Consider the following 19440-nt stretch of genomic DNA (forward strand, 5'->3'; position numbering starts at 1 on the left):
GGGTGGGGGGATCTGTTGGTTACTCGAAACTGGAGAATTCAGTGTTCATAGAGTTGGGTTGTCAGCTGCCCAAGCGGAATATGAGGTGCTGTTCCTGCAGATGAACTTTGAGTTGTGTGGCAGGAACACTCTCAAGCAGAAGGCAACAAAGCCTTCGACAGGGGAAGAAACCGGGCTAAAATATCACCCTTTGCGGCACACGAATGTACACTGCATCATACAATTTTAAAGATTGCATTGATCATGAATGTTTATCATTCACGGCAATTCACTATGTATTCGATTTTTCACCAAATGTGTTAAAGCATTAAAATACTGAGGTGGACACAAAATGCTGGAGTAACTCAGCGGGTCAGGCAGCATCTCGGGAGAGAAGGAATGGGTGACGTTTCAGGTCGAGACCCTTCCTCGGACTGAAGAAGGGTCTCGACCCAAAACGTCACCCATTCCTTCTCTCCCAAGATGCTGCCTGACCCGCTGAGTTACTCCAACATTTTGTGACTGCCTTCGATTTAAACCAGCGTCTGCAGTTATTTTCGTACACATAAAATACTGAGGTGACTCCAGACCATCAAAACTTCCACATCAGACACAAAAACAGCTTCTTCCCACCAGCGGCAGCTCTACTTAACAGCCACACCACACCGCGACATTCTGGTCTGTAAGCCAAACACTTATGGACTCTCCAAGTGTACGTTAGATATCTACATGTACAATACATAGCAAAGCTGCCCTTTTTTATTCTTGCACTTTATTTCTACATTTTTTAATTATAATGTTTTTTATTATTGTCTGCTGTACATTGTGTTTTCACCATGTATGAGCAAAGTACAAAGTCAAATTCCTTGTATGTATTTTGGGAAGAAACTGCAGATACTGGTTTAAACCAAAGATAGACACAAAATGCTGGAGTAACTCAGCGGGACAGGCAGCATCGCTGGGGAGAAGGAATGGGTGACGTTTCGGGTCGAGACCCTTCTTCGGTCTGAATGTCACCCATTCCCTCTCTCCAGAGATGCTGCCTGTGCCACTGAGTTACTCCAGCATTTTGTGTCTATTCTTGTATGTGTACATACTTGGCCAATAAATTGATTGTGATTGTGATTCTGATCTTTGAGTTAATATAAATCAACATTCAAAACAAACTCAGAGCAAAGCAATTACCTGTAGACACAAGGAAGTGGCCATACTTTGACAGCAGGCCTGGATCGGCAACCCACCTGGAGTGGTCCGCAGCTCGTCTCCTGCTCGGCCCTGCAGACCGGGAACTGGGGGGGAGGGCGGTGGAAGTTGGCGACGGCGATGGACACTGGACAAAGGGCCGTTTTCAAGATGGCGGCGGACGATGGTGTCGCCATGACAACAGGCCTTTAAGGCCAAGATAAGACGGTACTCTGAAGAACTTTGAAACTTTGTGCGCACGAGGCAACTCTTTGTGTACTGTCTCGGTGAAGTCTATGATTACGCTCATGGCGGCACGGTGGCGCAGCGGTAGAGTTGCTGCCTTGCAGCGCCAGAGACCTGGGTTCGATCCTGACCACGGGTGCTGTCTGTATGGAGTTTGCACGTTCTCCCCGTGACCTGCGTGGGTTTTCCTCCGGGATCTCTGGTTTCCTCCCACACTCCAAAGACGTACAGGTTTGTAGGTTAATTGGCTTGGTATAATTGTAACTTGTCCCTAATGTGTGTATAATTGTGTAAGTGTGCGGGGATCATTGGTCGTTGTGGACTTGGTGGGCTGAGGGGCCTGTCTCCGTGCTTTATCTCTAAACTAAACTAAACACTAAACTACAATCTTTGCACTTTTGTACTTTTCTATGATTGTGTTTATCTATTGTATGATTTTACTGGATTGTATGCAAAACAAAAAAAATCACTGTACCTAGGTACACATGACAATAAAGTATCATCATCATTATTCTGGTTTACCAAACAAGACACACAGTGCTGGAGTAACTCAGCAGATCAGTCAGCATCCCTGGAGATCATAGGTGGATGTTTCGCCTCTGGACTGTAGGGTGTTCTGCAGAGACACTGCCTGACCCGCTGAGTTACCCTAGCACTTCGAAAGCAGTTACTTTGGCAGATGAGCTCGTTCGTCAGTGTGGGATGAAGGCATCCTAATCCTAACACGCCAGCATTTCCCAGTGATAACCGCGATGGTAAATCAGAAGGTGCACTATTACATAAGGACGAACATCTTATATAACATAATGCACCATAAGCCAAGTTTATACGGCGATTCCATTTATGGCCATAACACACGGGGCCAGACAGCAATCTGATCCCCTGCCCTCCCCATCATGCTTTGACAGAGTGCTATGAATAGCCACATCCCAAAGTCAAATGGAGTCCAATTATTTCTGCTCGAATAAGTTTAACGTCATTTAACTAGTTCATCTATTTAAACAAAATCTATACCTGGGATTCTCAGAAAGTCATTTTTGTTTCAAATCCGACGCAGTTTTAAGACATCTTTGAACAGGTGTTTCGGAACATAAACACTAGACAGGTTTCTGTGCCAACAAACGATAAGGGTGAGAAACAGGGCAAACAAAAAAGAGTCAGAATGGGACTTAACTCAATAGAATGAACAAATAGCATGAAGATTTAACATGGAAAAAAACCTCAATCATTTCGAATCCATAATTTGCATTTATTGCAATAAATATTTTTTTCGGTAGTTGATAATGTCATTGATTAATGTAATCCAAATGGTTGAGGCCATTTTGCATCAGGTCTCTTCTTTGTACCTTACTAACTCTTAATGTGGAATGCCTCTTAATGTGGACTTTCCTTTAAGATGAACATTAGAAAATAGGTAGGAAAAATAATTGCAGGCTGGTTTAAATCGAAGGTAGACACAAAATGCTGGAGTAACAGCGGGTCAGGCAGCATCTCTGGAGAACATGGATAGGTGACGTTTCACAGAGTGCTGGAGTAACTCAGCGGGTCAGGCAGCATCTCTGGAGAACATGGATGGGTGACGTTTCACAGAGTGCTGGAGTAACTCAGCGGGTCAGTCAGCATTTCTGGAGAACATGGATAGGTGACGTTTCACAGAGTGCTGGAGTAACTCAGCGGGTCAAGCAGCATCTCTGGAGAACATGGATGGGTGACGTTTCACAGAGTGCTGGAGTAACTTAGCTGGTCAGGCAGCATCTCTGGAGAACATGGATAGGTGATGTTTCAGAGTGCTGGAGTAACTCAGCTGGTCAGGCAGCATTTCTGGAGAACATGGATAGGTGATGTTTCACAGAGTGCTGAAGTAACAGCGGTTCAGGCAGCATCTCTGGAGAACATGGATAGGTGACTACAGTGTAGGAAGGAACTGCAGATGCTGGTTTATAAATAAAAAAAGATACAAAGTGCTGGAGTAACTCAGCGGGTCTAGCAGCATCTCTGAAGAACAAGGATAGGTGACCATGCTGCATTGGAAAGATGCTGGTTTATACGGAACGTCGCCTTTTCCTTTCCTCCACAGATGCAGCCTAAGTTGTTTCTCTGAGTTACTCCAGCATTCTGTGTCTACCATAAACCAAGCTGGTTTAGTTAAGATTAAAATTGTCGCCATGGCCATTTTATGTTGTCCTTTTGGTGGTGAACCGGGCCGGGGAAGGTAATTGGGTGAAGAGGTTGACTGGGAGCTGCCTCGTTGGGGAGTCTGTCACAGGGGAGGAGGGTGGTGTGTTTGGGTTGCAGCGTCCGTTGCCAGGTTACCGTGTAACAGAGTGGTGTATCAGTCTGGGCAGCGCGGGAGTTTCTGCAAGAGGAACCTTACAACAGAATGGCAAAGCCGGTGGAAAAGATCCCAAAGGATCCCGTGCAGCAGCTGGCAATTGATCGCGAAAACATCAGGAAACTGCAACGCAGTCAGAAACTGTACATGAAATACAACATTAACTCCTACACCAAATGTAAGTCCGGCTGTTAGCACCAGACGTGCCTCCTTTCACATTGCATAAGACAATAACTGCAGATGCTGGTACAAATCGAAGGTATTTATTTCACAAAATGCTGGAGTAACTCAGCAGGCCAGGCAGCATCTCTGGAGAGAAGGAATGGGTGACGTTTCGGGCACAAAATGCTGGAGTAACTCAGCAGGTCAGGCAGCATCTCCACAAAATGCTGGAGTAACTCAGTAGGCCAGGCAGCATCTCCACAAAATGCTGGAGTAACTCAGCAGGTCAGGCAGCATCCCCACATTTCACATTGCAATCGTTCTCTGGAACGCCAGAGGTTGAAGGCAGACGGATATACAATTATGAGGGGCATAGGTAGGGTAGACAGTCAGAACATTTTCCCCAAGTTGGAAAAGTCAAATACTAGAGTTCATAGCTTTAAGGTGAGAGGGACAAAGTTTAAAGATGTGCTGTGCACGTTTTTATTTACACAGAGGGTGGTGAGTGCCTGGAACATGCCGAGGGAGGTGGTGGAGACAGATTGTATAAAGACAGAGACCCAGGTTCGATGCTGACCTCGGGTGCTGTCTGTGTGGAGTTTGCACCTTCTCCCTGTGACTGCATGGGTTTCCTCCGGGTGCTCTGGATTCCTCCCACATCCCAAAGACGTGCGGGTTTGTAGGTTAATTGGCCCTCTGTAAATTGCCCCTGCTGTGTAGGAAGTGGATGAGAAAGTGGGATAACGTGAAGCTAGTGTGAAGGAATGAACTGCAGATGCTGGTTTAAACCGAAGAAAGACACAAAGTGCTAACTCAGCGGGTCAGGCAGCATCTGTGGAGAAAAGGAATAGGTGACATTTCGGGTTGGAACCCTTCTGGTGTGAATGGTCGGATTCTCTGGCTTTGATTGGTTCCTTTCATACTCTGTTCATTTGTTCTTTGTACCTTGTCATACCTCTAGTTTTCCTCTGCCCTGACTCTCAGTCTGAAGAAGCATCTCAGCCCGAAATGTCACCTAGTTCTGTTCTCCAGAGATGTTACTCCGTCATTTTGTATCTATCTTCGGCGTAAATCAGTATTTGCAGTTTCCTCCTACTCATTATGTCTGCTCCACTGAAAGCACTGGAATTGAAGAAACATGTAGACAGTACATGGATAGTATAATTTAGAAGGATGAGGGGGGATCTTATTGAAACATATAAGATAATTAGGGGATTGGACACATTAGAGGCAGGAAACATGTTCCCAATGTTGGGGGAGTCCAGAACAAGGGGCCACAGTTTAAGAATAAGGGGTAGGCCATTTAGAACGGAGATGAGGAAGAACTTTTTCAGTCAGAGAGTGGTGAAGGTGTGGAATTCTCTGCCTCAGAAGGCAGTGGAGGCCAGTTCGTTGGATGCTTTCAAGAGAGAGCTGGATAGAGCTCTTAAGGATAGCGGAGTGAGGGGGTATGGGGAGAAGGCAGGAACGGGGTACTGATTGAGAGTGATCAGCCATGATCGCATTGAATGGCGGTGCTGGCTCGAAGGGCTGAATGGCCTACCCCTGCACCTATTGTCTATTGTCTATTGTCTATAAGATAACTGCAGATGCTGGTACAAATCGAAGGTATTTATTCACAAAATGCTGGAGTAACTCAGCAGGTCAGGCAGCATCTCAGGAGAGAAGGAATGGGTGACGTTTCGGGTCGAGACCCTTCTTCAGACTGATGTCAGGGGGGCGAGACAAAGGAAGGATATAGGTGGAGACAGGAAGATAGAGGGAGATCTGGGAAGGAGGAGGGGAAGGGAGGGACAGAGGAACTATCTAAAGTTGGAGAAGTCGATGTTCATACCACTGGGCTGCAAACTGCCCAGGTGAAATATGAGGTGCTGTTCCTCCAATTTCCGGTGGGCCTCACTATGGCACTGGAGGAGGCCCATGACAGAAAGCTCAGACTGGGAATCAGAGGGGGAGTTGAAGTGCTCGGCCACCGGGAGATCAGTTTGGTTAATGCGGACCGAGCGCAGGTGTTCAGCGAAGCGATGGCCGAGCCTGCACTTGGTTTCGCCGATGTAAATAAGTTGACATCTAGAGCAGCGGATGCAATAGATGAGGTTGGAGGGGGTGCAGGTGAACCTTTGTCTCACCTGGAAAGACTGTTTGGGTCCTTGGATGGAGTTGAGGGGGGAGGTAAAGGGACAGGTATTGCATCTCGTGCGGTTGCAGGGGAAAGTGCCCGGGGTTGGGGTGGTTTGGGTAGGAAGGGACGAGTGGACCAGGGAGTTACGGAGGGAACGGTCTCTGCGGAACGCAGAGAGGGGAGGGGATGGGAAGATATGGCCAGTGGTGGGGTCCCGTTGTAGCTGATGAACAGTACATGGATAGGACAGGTTTAGAGGGATACGGGCCAAATACATGCGTGGGACATGTTGGTTGGTGTGGGCAAGTTGGGCCAAATGGCCTGTTTCCACGCTGTAAGACACTATGACACTGCAAAATCACCTTCGGGCATGCCTACTTTGAAGTTCTCCTCTCTCCGATGAGTGTTGTGGACCATCCTCTCTCACTGCTCCGCCTCTGCAATTCCTCCTGCCCTCCAGCTCTATGAGCACGTTTTAACCCAGACTCGCCACCACAGCCACGTGCATTTGTCAGCGCCTGCCTGTGGCTCCATCTTCTCTGGCTTTGATTTGTTCTTTTCATACCTCTCATTAATTTGTTCTTCAGACATTTTCATACCTCTAGTTTTCTTCTCCCCTGACTCTCAGTCTGAAGAAGGGTCTCGACCCGAATCGTCACCCATTCCTTTTCTCCAGAGATGCTGCCTGACCCGCAGAGTTACTCCAGCATTTTGAGTCCTATCTTTGATGTAAACCAGCATCTGGACAGCACAGTACAATATAGGACAGGTCCTTCAGCCCACAATGTCTGTGGCGAACAATAAACTAAGCTAATCTCCTCTGCCTGCACAAGACCCATATCACTCCATTCCCTGCAGATCCATGTGCCTATCTCTTAAATACCACTACCGTATCTGCTTCCACCATCACCCTAGGCGTGTTCAAGGCACTCACCACCCTCTGTGTAAAATTCATGCCCTGCACATTTCCTTTAAACGTTGCCCCTCTCACCTTAAAGTTATGCCCTCTAGTCTTTTACTCTGACTGTCCAACCTATCTATGCCGGGTGAATAAATGAAGATTTTGTTTATTTTGTTGGGAAGGAACAGATGATCAAAGAGGCAGCACGGTGGAGCAGCGGTAGAGTTGCTGCCTTTCAGCGCCACACGCCCAGGTTCCATCCTCACTACGGGTGCTGTCTGCACGGAGTTTGCACGTTCTCCCCGCGACTGTGTGGGCTTTCTCTGGGTGCTCCGGTTTCCTCCCACACTCCAAAGACCTGCGAGTTTGTAGGTTAATTGGCTTTGGTAAATTGTCCCTCGTGTGTAGGATAGACCTAGTATGAACGGCTGATCAGTAGTCAGCGCGGACCCAGTGGACTCGGTTTTTGATGGTAATTTCATTGCTGTAATTTCTTTTTGGTGTGAACGATTTCCTGGTTAAAGAGATACCTTTTGTTTATTTCTCCACAGTCCATTGCATTACAGGAAAACCTAACGTGCGAGACATGGAAGCAGAAGGGGAGGAGGATCGTATGTACCTTTATTTATTTTATTTGAACCATATGTCCTCAAATGTGCAAAACTTCATGTACACAGGTCAACCACAGATTTTCCGGCACCCTTAGTTTTCTGGAATCCAGCCTTTCTGGATTATCCAGACTTGTTCCAGAGCCGTGGCCATGGGAACGGATCAGCCGGCTCTGGCCAGGCCGGAGTTCCAGAGCCCCGGCCGCAAGGGGCAAATCCGACCCGCCGATCGGCCGCCGAAGTCCTGATGAGGTCGAGATCGGCTGCCTCATCCGGCCTATGCACCTCATTTTCGGGGCGACTTCTGGGGGGGGGGGGGGGGGGGGGTTGTCCGGATTAAAGGCGGGCGGTCAGACCATCAGTTGCTGGATAATCGGTGGGGGACCTGCACTAATAACTCTTGCATATGGTATCTGTAACATCTTTCAGAAAATTTATCAAGAATACTACAGCAGAAGTTTTTGGAACCAAGGATGAAGTATACCATGCCACAAACAGAATCGCAGGAGATTGGCTGGATAACTACTCCACTGGTAAGGTCACAAAACCTCCGGAAACACTACAAAGGGAATAAATCCGGTGCAGAAATCTCACGTTGAAAATGGGATGAGACTGCAAGTTTCTCCAGCACCAGGTTGATATTTTCAATGGGCGGCACAGTGGCGCAGCGGGTAAAGCTGCTGCCTCACAGCATCAGAGACCCCGGGTTCGATCCTGACCTCGGGTGCTGTCTGCCTGGAGTTTGCACGTTCGTCCTGTGACCGCGTGGGTTTCCTCCTACATCCCGAAGACGTGTGCGGATTTGTAGGTTAATTGACCTCTGAAAATTACCCCTCGTGTGTAGGGAGTGGATGCGAAAGTGGGATAACATAGAGCTAGTGTGAACAGCTAATTGATGGTCAGTGTGGACTCGGTGGGCCAAAGGGCCTGTTTCCACGCTGGGTCTTTCAATTAATCAAACCTCTAAACTGAGTTTGCACAAGCAGAGCCAAACACACTGCTAAAGCGTTTACAACCTTGTTCAGTCAGAAGTGCAGTGTACTTGGTTTTACAAGGATGGTGCCGGGGTCTGAGCTATGCGGAGAGGAAGCGTAGGCTGGGACTAGATTCCATGGAGCGCAGGAAGATGAGGGGTGATCTTATAGAGATTTTTTATTAGAGATACAGCGCAGAAGCAGGCCCATCGGCCCACGGGGTCCGCGCCGCCCAGCGATCCCTGCACATTAACACTATCCTACACCCACTAGGGACAATTTTTTTACATTTGCCCAGCCAATTAACCTACAAACCTGTACATCTTTGGAGTGTGGGAGGAAACCGAAGATCTCGGAGAAAACCCACACAGGTCACGGGGAGAACGTACAAACTCCGTACAGACAGCACCCGTGTATAAAATTCATGAGAGGAATAGATCGGGTAAACTCACAGTGTCTCTTGCCTAGAGTAAGGGAATCGAGGACCAGAGGACATAGGTTCCATGCACTCACTGCCCTTGGTGTAAAAAAACTTGCCCCACAAATCTCCTTTAAACTTTGCCCCTCTAATCTTAAAGTTATGCTCTCTAGTCTTTGACATTTCAAGCCTGAGAAAAAGGCTTTTCTACGCCCCTCCTAATTCTAGAAACTTCTATCACGTCCCCCCTCTCGGCCTCCGACTCTCCAAAGAAAACAATCCAAGCTTGTCCAACCTCTCTGTGCAGCTAATATCTTGTAATCCAGGCAGCGTTCTGGTAAACCTCCTCTGCACCCTTTCCAAAGCCTCCACATCCTTCCTGTAATGGGGTGACCGCAACTGCACGCAATACTCCAAATGTGGCCCAACTGAACTAATGGAGCAACTTCGACATTTTAATGATGGAGAGAAGGCAGATGGAAGTTGATTATATTGAAGCAGGCTGAATTATATAGGAACCAGAAACCTAAATATTAAACGAGGAACACTGGGGAATTGATTCAAGAGCGCTAATTGAAATAATGAAAATGAATTCAATTTTTATTCGAAAGCCCGCTGCGCTTTGTATGGCCAGAAATCTTTGCCCACCTTAAAGACCCTTAAAATGAGTGACATCATTCAATTGCAATGCCGTGGGTCAGGTTAAGGAGGACTAGGTAAAAAGGCATGACTCCTTGTGTGGAGAAACAAAGTTAGCTGGAGTAACTCAGCAGGTCAGGCAACATGTAGAAACAAGGGACTAAACTAAACTAAACTAAACTAAACTAAACTAAACTAAAGATAGAAACAAAATGCTGGATTAACTCAGCGGGACAGGCAGCATCTCTGGAGAGAACGTTTCGGGTCGAGACCCTTCTTCAGACACAAACTGCTGGTGTAACTCAGCAGGTCAGGCAACATGTAGAAACAAGGGACTGCAGATGCTGGTTTATATCAAAGATAGACACTTTGGTATAGTAGGTCACTATATGGCTCTATGACTTCACTGGAGTAACTCAGCAGGTCAGGCAGCATCTCTGGAGAAAAATGTTGGGTGACGTTTCGGGGCCCGACCCAAAATGTCATCTTTCCATCTTCTTCCATCTTTCTATCATACAGCATGGAAACAGGCCCTTCACCCAACTTGTCCACACCGATCAACATGTCCCAGCTACACCAGTCCCACCTGCCTGCGATTGGCCCATATCCCTCCAAACCTGTCCTATCCATGTACCTGTCTAATTGTTTCTTAAACATTGCCTCAAATACCTCCTCTGACAGCTCGTTCCATACACCCACCACCCTTTGCAAAAATGACCCCTCAGATTCCTATTAAATCTTTTACCCTTCATCTTAAACCTATGTCCTCTGGTTCTCGATTCCCCTACTGTGGGCAAGAGACTCTGTGCATCTACCCGATCCATTCCTCTCATGATTTTATGCACCTCAATAAGACCGAGTGGCGCCACCAGCAGTGGGTGCTTTGCCAATAGTCTGTCTGACGCTTCTTCCTTTTGTTATTTTTAGTATGTGTTTAAAAGTATGTTTTAGTGTTCCTTGGTTTGTTTTATGTGGGAGGGGTTGGGGGAAACTTTTTTTTCAATCTCTTACCTCGACGGAGATGCGATTTTTTTTTCCGTATCGTATCTCCGTCCCCACTGCGGCCTAACATCGTGGAGTTGGCGGCCTTTGCTGGAGGCCGGCCCGGCGCTCCAAGCCGCGGGACTTTAACATCGCGGAGCTTGCGATCCTTTTACCGGGGATCGAAGCTTCAATCGCGGGGCCTGTGGACATTAACATCGTGAAGCCCGCGGTCTCTGGTAAGAAGAGACCGACTCGGGCGCTCCATGCCTTAGAGAGAGTTTCAACCGCCCCGACGCGGGAGTTTCGATCACCGCGGCAGGGGCTTTGATCGTCGGCTGCGGGGGCTTTGATCGCCCCGACTGCGGATGGTTCGACTGCCCCGACCGCGGGAGAACAAAGAGGAAGTAGATTGAACTTTATTGCCTTCCATCAGAGTGAGGAATGTGGAATCCGCTTTGGTGGATGTGGTGTAAGGGGCGGCACGGTGGCGCAGCGGTAGAGTTGCTGCCTTACAGCGAATGCAGTGCCGGAGACTCAGGTTCGATCCTGACTATGGGTGCTGTACTCTACGGAGTTTGTACGTTCTCCCCATGACCTGCGTGGGTTTTCTCCGAGATCTTCGGTTTCCTCCCACACTCCAAAGACGTACAGGTTTGTAGGTTAATTGGCTGGGCAAATGTAAAAATTGTCCCTAGTGGGTGTAGGATAGTGTTAATGTGCGGGGATCGCTGGGCGGCGCGGACCCGGTGGGCCGAAGGGCCTGTTTCTGCGCTGCATCGTTAAATCTAATATCTAAATGTTTATGTTAACTTTTATGTGGCTGTGTGTCTTGTTGCTTTTTACTTAGTATGGCTGTATGGTAACTCAAATTTCACTGTACCTTAATTGGTACACGTGACAATAAACTGACTTTGACCTTACCTTGAAAGATCACCCCTCGTCCTCCTGCACTCCAACGAACAGTCCTAGCCTGCTCAACCTCGAGTCCTGGCAACATCCTTGTAAAATCTTCTCTGTAGCCTTTCCAACTTAATATCATAATCCAGCGGATAAGAGCCAGAATAATTAAATTCTCACTTCTTGCAACTTTACAGAGGGAGCACTAAATGCACCCACAATAAATATCCAATAAATTATCAGTTACTCCGAGTAATTTAGGACAAAGTTGTGCAGAATTTGTGCAAATTCCGAGCAGATAGTGCAAAAACCGAAGTGCATAGAGAAACCACAAAAGTGCAAAGTCCACCGTGAGTAGGTGTTGAGCGAGTGTTGTGGTTCGGGTTAGTTTAGAGAAACAGCGTGGAAACAGGCCCTGTGGAAACAGGCGTGGAAACATCCCACCGAGTCCGCACCGACCAACCCATTCACATTGGTTCCATCCTACATACTAGGGACAATTTACAGAAGCCAATTAACCTACAAACCTGCACGTATTAGGAATGTGGAAGGTGCAGCGGGTAGAGCTGCTGCCTCATAGACATGGAGACCCAGGTTCTATCCTGACTGGCTGCTGATTTACTCTAAGAACTACAGAGTGGACTTTGAAAATGGCCCCAGAACATGTAGCCTCCTGCATGCGGGCTCAGTGAACTATCTCTGTACACTTTCTAATCGAGGATTGGGGGTATGGCAATACTCTACTGGACTGGTTTGTATGAAAATAAATGTTACTGTGTTAGCACTTCACACGTGTGACAATGAAAGCACCATTGGCCATTGGAAACTGGAGCACCCGGAGGAAACCCACGAGGTTACAGGGAGAACGTGCACAGACAGCACCCATAGTCAGGATTGAACCTGGGTCTCTGGCGCTGTAAAGCAGCAACTCTACCAGTGCACCACTGTGCTGTCCCATTCCGTGACCTGCTTTATTTCTCTGATAATACAAAAATTCCTTGATATTGATATAGATATTGAAATGGGGCTCCTTTCTGGAATGCAGAAGGCTCAGATATGTGTAGGGAGGAACTGCAGATGCTGGTTTAAACTACAGATACAAAATGCTGGAGTAACTCAGCGGGACAGGCAGCATTTCTGGAGAGAAGGAATGGGTGACGTTTCGGGTCGGGTCTGAAGAAGGGTCTCGGCCCAAAACGTCACCCATTCCTTCTCTCCAGGGATGCTGCCTGTTCCGCTGAGTTACTCCAGCGTTTGGTGTCTATCTTTGGCTCAGACACGGTTTGATCAATTAAAAACCTCACTTTCTTCCGCAGATTTCTACAGACGTGCAAGATCGGAGACTGAACTTTCATCACCATAGTAATGAAATCACAAGGTTCATGGCACAGTTCTTTCATCAAAAGGAAAGCTCTGAAAAATAGTCCCAGCCACATCACCTTTCCGTTAATGTACCTACACTAATCTCTCATTATTGCTGGACCTCAGAAGTCAGACATGTAAAAATAACGTGCCAGGCATTTATAATTTTACATAGTTGTGGAGAATAGATATGAATAAATGGCTGGAAAATGGTTTGCCTTATTGACAAGGTCTGAACTGCAAGGATCAAGCTGAGGGATCGTGATCCTTAGAGTCATACAGCGTGGAAACAGGCCCTTCGGCCCAACTTGCCCACACCGGCCAACATGTCCCATCTACAATAGTCCCACCTGCCTGCGTTTGGCCCATATCACTCCTTGGTAGAATATGATCATTGATTTTGGGAGTCAAATAATGCGTCTTTGTGTTTTATGTCACTCTGGTACTATTCCATAAGTGTGTAACACAAAGGTCAAAACTGACCGCCTCTTTGTTGCTGGGTGTGATCTGTACCCATGGCCTGCATTTCCTGTTTCACCAAAGCAACCCTGTTTGCAAGAGTACAGTCAATCGTTCTGGCTAGGTCTGTCCTGGGGATGAACACTGAGGTAGTGTGTTGCCCAAAGGTTTTGAGCAATCTACACTTGGACCCCCAGTCACATGGTTGAGGTGTACTGATTCATGTACACATTTGACTTCTTTTTAGATTTAGATTTAGAGATACAGCGCGGAAACAGGCCCTTCAGCCCACCGAGTCTGCGCCGCCCAACGATCCCCACACATTAACACGATCCTACACACTAGGGACCATTTTTACATTTACCCAGTCAATTAACCTACATACCTGTACGTCTTTGGAGTGTGGGAGGAAACCGAAGATCTCGGAGCAAACCCACGCAGGTCACGGGGAGAACGTACAAACTCCGTACAGACGACGCCCGTAGTCAGGATCGAACCCGAGTCCCCGGCGCTGCATTCGCTGTAAGGCAGCAACTCTACCGCTGCGCCACCGTGACCGCCCTTTTCTTGAGCAGCCTCGCTCTTAAAGGGCAGCAGAGTGATGCAGCTGGTAGAGCTGCTGCCTCACAGCGCCAGAGACGGGTTTGATCTTGACCGCGGTTGCTGTCTGTGTGGAGGTTATACCGTCTCCCCGTGACCGCGTGGGTTTTCAGTTTCCTCCCACATCCCAAAGACATGCAGGTAGGTATGTTAATTGGCTTCTGTAAATTGCCCTTAATGGGTAAGGATGGGGAAGAAGGATAACACAGAGCTAGTGTATGGGTGATTGATGTAGTCAGCGTGGACTCGGTCCAAAGGGCCTGTTTCCTCACTGTATCTTAAAACTAAACTAATTTAAACTTTAGACAATCCCACATCCACTGTTCCTATCCTCAAGCCTCATGGTCCTGCATTATTAGTTTAAAAAATTTCTTTAAGTCTTCAGTCAAATTACTCATAAAAATCTATATTATGGGCAATACACAGCTCTCTGTTTAATCTTGTGTAATTTATCACAGCATGGCAAATGTGTATAGAGTGTCATACAGTGATACAGGCCCTTTGGCCCTGCTTGTCCAGGCCGACCACCATGTTCCATCAACACTAGTCCCACCCGCCTTCAGGGCCCATATCCTTCTAAACCTGTCCTATCCATGTACAGTACCTGTCCAATTGTTCCTTAAATGTTATGATAGTAAATTTCTCCGCGGGAGGTGTGCCAAGAACTGCTCAAAATACTCTGGCCAGCTTCTAACCAGGAGACACAAGGAACTGCAGATGCTGCAACCCTGAGCAAAATACAAAAGTGCTGGAGGAACTCAGCAGATCAGACAGCATCTGTAGCATCATGTTCCAGGCACTCACCACCCTCTGTGGAAAAAACTCGCCCCACGATTCTCATTTAATCGTTGCCTCTCATTTTAAAACGATGCCTTCTAGTCTTTTGACATTTCCACAAAGGGTGAACCCTGGTTCTGACTGTCTACCCTATCTATGCCTCCAATAAGTTTTATATACCTCTACCAGGTCTCCCCTCAACCTCCAGAGCCACTTTACCAGCTTGTGAGCTGGTCTTGTTTAGTTTACCTTAGTATTGGGCAGCTGGTAGAGCTGCTGTCTCACAGCGCCAGACCCCAGTTCAATCCTGACCTCAGGTGCTGTCCGTGTGGAGTTTGCACGTTCTCCATGTGACCGCATGGGTTTACTCCGGGTGCTCCAGTTTCCTCCCACATCCCAAAGACATGCAGGGTTGTACATTAATTGGCCTCCTTAAATTATCCCCAGTGTGCAGGGAGTGAGAAAGTGGGATAACATAGAACTAGTGTGGTCAGATGATCGATGGTCAGCGTAGACTCAGACTCAGTGGGCTGAAGAATCTGTTTCCATGCGGTATCTCTAAACTAAACCTAACCAGGGGTGGACGATAAAAGCTCGCCTTATTAAGAGTTGCTCAAATCAAGGAAGTTTTTTTTAAACAATGCCAAGTACTAAGCCATATCTTGAAACTGTCTGGGGCAATGCAGAGCCAAGCTTTGTGGGACTTGCACAAAAACCTGTACAAACAAGAAGTCTGCCCTATGATGAAAGGAGTTGAGTCTGTGTCATATCAGCCAAAGTAACTTGCATCATCTGCAACTTTTTCATATTTGTAAACTCTGTATTGCAATATTTTACACTCGGCATTTGAGTTTTGAGTTCGATACTGACCTGGGCTACTCCCTGTGGCAGTGTGGGTTACCTCCGGGTGCCTGGGTTTCCTTCGGCAGAGACGTGCAGGTTTAGGGTTTATTTGGCTTCTGTGGGTTTTGTGAGTCACTGGTGGAGCCACTGCCTCGCGGCGCCAGAGACCCGGGTTCGATCCTGGCCTCGGGTGCTCCCTGTGGCCCGTTGGGTTTCTTCCGGGTCCTCGGCTTTCCTCCCACGTTGCGGATTTGTAGCTTAGTTGGCCTCTGTGGGTTGTGTGGGTTTCCTGCGGGTTACAGTATCCTACACACCGTGAGTTGTCCCTTGTGTGGGGTGGGGTGGAGCTGGTGTGGGAGGAAGGATGGAACCACTGCAGTAGATCTATCCTACACACCGTGTCGCTAGTGTGTGGGATAGAACTAGTGTATGAGCGATCACAAGTTGGCAAGGACTCAGTGTATCTCTAAATGAAACAAAGCTATAAAATGGTTCTAAAACACTAATCGCTCCATCCACCTAGTGGTCATTCCGTGAAACAACGATCTCAGTCTACAGGAGTGTTGGAAGGAACTGCAGAGGCTGCCTTTACATCGAAGATAAACACAAAAAGCTGGAGTAACTCAGCGGATCAGGCAGCATCTCTGGAGAGAAGGAATTTGCGGCATTTCTGGTAGAGACCCTTCTTTCATTCACTAAGGGTCTCAAACCGAAGTGTCATCTATTCCTTTTCTCCAGAGATGCTGCTGACCTGCTGAGTTACTCCAGCATTTTGTGTCTACCTTCTGTCTTCAAGAGATTCAGTCCGCTATAACCAAAATCCATTAAAACGAGTTTACTATTTTCTTGAAACATAGACATACAAAAAAAACCCATAGAAAATAGGTGCAGGAGTAGGCCATTCAGCCCTTCGAGCCAGCACCTCCATTCAATATGATCATTGCTGATCATCCAAAATCAGTACCCCGTTCCTGCTTTTTCCCCAGATCCCTTGATTCCCTTAGCCCGAAGAACTAAATCTTTCTCTTGAAAACATCCAGTGAATTGGCCTCCACTGCCTTCTGCAGCAAAGAATTCCACAGATTTACAACTCTGGGAGAAAACGTTTTTCCTCATCTCAGTCCTAAATGGCGTACCCCTTATTCTTAAACTGTGACCCCTGGTTCTGGACTCCCCCAACATCGGGAACATTTTTCCTGCATCTACTCTGTCCAATCCTCTAATAATTTTATATGTTTCTATAAGATTCCTCTCATCCTTCTAAATTCCAGCGAATACAAGCCCAGTCAATCCATTCTTTCATATGTCAGTCCCGCCATCCTGGGAATTAACCTGGTGAACCTACGCTGCTCTCCCTCAATAGCAATAATGTCCTTCCTCAAATTAGGAGACCAAACTTGCACACAATACTCCAGGTGCGGTCTCACCAGGGCCCTGTACAACTGCAGTAGGACCTCCTTGCTCCTAAACTCAAATCCTCTCGCAATGAAGGCCAACATGCCATTAGCTTCCTTCATTGCCTGCTGTACCTGCATGCTTACTTTTAGTGACTGATGTACAGGGACACCCAGGTCTCGTTGCATCTCCCCTTCTCCTAATCTGACACCAGTCAGAAAATAATCTGCCTTCCTGTTCTTGCCACCAAGGTGGATAATCTCACATTTATCACTCACCCAACCTATCCAAGTCACCCTGCAGCCTCATAGCATCCTCCTCGCAGCTCACACTGCCACCCAGCTTTGTGTCATCCGCAAACTTAGAGAGGTTACATTTAATTCCCTCGTCTAAATCATTAATATATATTGTAAACTAGGGTCCCAGCACCGAGCCTTGCGGCACCCCACTAGTCACTGCCTGCCATTCTGAAAAGGACCCGTTAATTCCTGCTCTTTGCTTCATGTCTGCCGACTAGTTCTCTATCCATGTCAATACCCTACCCCCAGTACCATGTGCTCTAATTTTGCACATTAATCTGTTGTGGGACATTGTCAAAGGCGTTTTGAAAGTCCAGAGATACACCACATTCACTGGATCTCCCTTATCCATTCTACTTGTTACATCCTCCAAAAATTCCAAAAGATTAAAAAAAGATTTTAAAAAAGATGAAATAATTCCAAAAGATTTCCCCTTCATAAATCCATGCTGACTTTGACCTATCCCGTCACTGCTTTCCAAATGCGCTGCTATAACATCTTTAATAATCGACTCCGGCATCTTCCCCACTGCCGATGTAAGGCTAGCTAGTCTATAACTCCCCATTTTCTCTCTCCCTCCTTTCTTAAAAAGTGGAGTTACACTGGGTACCCTCCAGTCCACAGGAACTGATCCAGAGTCGAGAGAACATTGGAAAATGATCATCAATGCATCCATGATTTCTAGGGCCGTCTCCTCGAGTACTCTGGGATGCAGACCATCAGGCCCTGGGGATTTATCTCCCTTCAGTCCCAGCAGTTTACCTAACCCCATTTTCTGACTAATGTGGATTCCCTTCAGTTCCTCCCGCTAGATCCTCAGTCCCCTGGTATTTCCGGGAGATTGTTTGTGTCTTCCATAGAACCAAAGTACTCGTTTAACTGTTCTGCCATTTCTTTGTTTCCCATTATAAATTCACCTGTCTGACTGTAAGGGACCTACATTCGTCTTCACTAATCTTTTCCTCTTTACATAACTAAATAAACTTTTACAGCCAGTTTTTATATTCCCCACAAGCTTTCTTTCATGCTCTTTTTTCTCCCTCTTAATTAACCCCTTTGTCCTCCTCTGTTGAGTTCTAAATTTCTACCAGTCCTCTGGTTTGCCGCTTCCTCAGGCCAATTTATATGCCTTTTCCTTGGATTTAACACTATCCTTGATTTCCCTCGTCAGCCACGGTTCAGCCACCTTCCCCGTTTTGTTTTTTCGCCAGACAGGGAAGAACAATTTCTGGAGTTCACCCATGTGGTCTTTAAATCTTTGCCATTTGCATCTCCACCGTCAACCCTTTAAGTATAATTTGCCAGTCTATCCTAGCCAATTTCCGTCTCATACCTTTAAAGTCTCCTTTCTTTAAGTTCAGGACCCTCGTCTCTGAATTAACCGTGTCACTCTCCATCCTAATGCAGAATTCCACCATATTGTGGTCACTGTTGCCCAAGGGGCCTTGCACAACAAGATCGCTAACTAATCCTTCCTCATTACACAATACCCAGCCTAGGATGGTCTGCCCTCTAGTCGGTTCCTCTACATATTGGTTTAAAACCCCATCCTGTATACATTCCAGGAAATCCTCCTCCACAGCACTGTTACAAATTTGGTTGGCCCAATCTATATGTAGATTAAATTCACCCATGATAACGGCTGTACCTTTGCTCCACGCATCCCTAATTTCCCGCTTGATGCTATCCCCAACCTCCCTACTGCTGATTGGTGGTCTATATACAAACCGAACAAGTGTTCTCTCCCCTTGGCTACTTCGCAGTTCTACCCATACAGATTCTACAGCATCAAATCATCATAAAAACTTTAAATGCGGATTACATTTTTAAAAAACTAATTAAATTATTAAATGGTTTAACTTATCTTATTGTTACCCTTCACTGTTCCGGTCCTCAAATGGGTTATCAAATGAATGCTTGGTGATCACTTGTGTCCTGATGTAGCATCTGAACGCAAACTGCTCTGCACTAATACCTTTAGTTTAGAGATACAGCGCGGCAACAGACCCTTCGACTCTCTGGGTCCGTGCCGACCAGCGATCCCCGTACATTAACACTGTACTACACACACAAGGGACAATTTACAATCATACCAAGCCAATTAACCTACAAACCTGTACGTCTTTGGAGTGTGGGAGGAAACCGGAGATCTTGGAGGAAACCCACGCGGTCACGGGGAGAACGTACAAACTCCATGCAGACAGCACCCATAGCCAGGATCGAACCCTGGTCTCTGGCACTGTAAGCGCTGTAAGGCAACA

The 19440-nt window shown here is 47.0% G+C and overlaps 1 protein-coding gene across 1 annotated transcript; it reads left to right on the plus strand.

The window, feature by feature from the left end:
• The first annotated feature begins 3760 nt into the window (after positions 1-3760).
• cfap144 (cilia and flagella associated protein 144) lies at positions 3761-12954 on the plus strand. Its single transcript, XM_078426256.1, has 4 exons — positions 3761-3917; positions 7476-7535; positions 7962-8065; positions 12761-12954. The coding sequence occupies exons 1-4, from the start codon at positions 3788-3790 to the stop codon at positions 12866-12868; spliced, it is 402 nt and encodes a 133-aa protein (XP_078282382.1). The 5' UTR covers positions 3761-3787; the 3' UTR covers positions 12869-12954.
• Positions 12955-19440: the final 6486 nt, after the last annotated feature.

This window comes from Rhinoraja longicauda, chromosome 31 (assembly GCF_053455715.1).
Source record: "Rhinoraja longicauda isolate Sanriku21f chromosome 31, sRhiLon1.1, whole genome shotgun sequence".
NCBI lineage: Eukaryota > Metazoa > Chordata > Chondrichthyes > Rajiformes > Arhynchobatidae > Rhinoraja > Rhinoraja longicauda.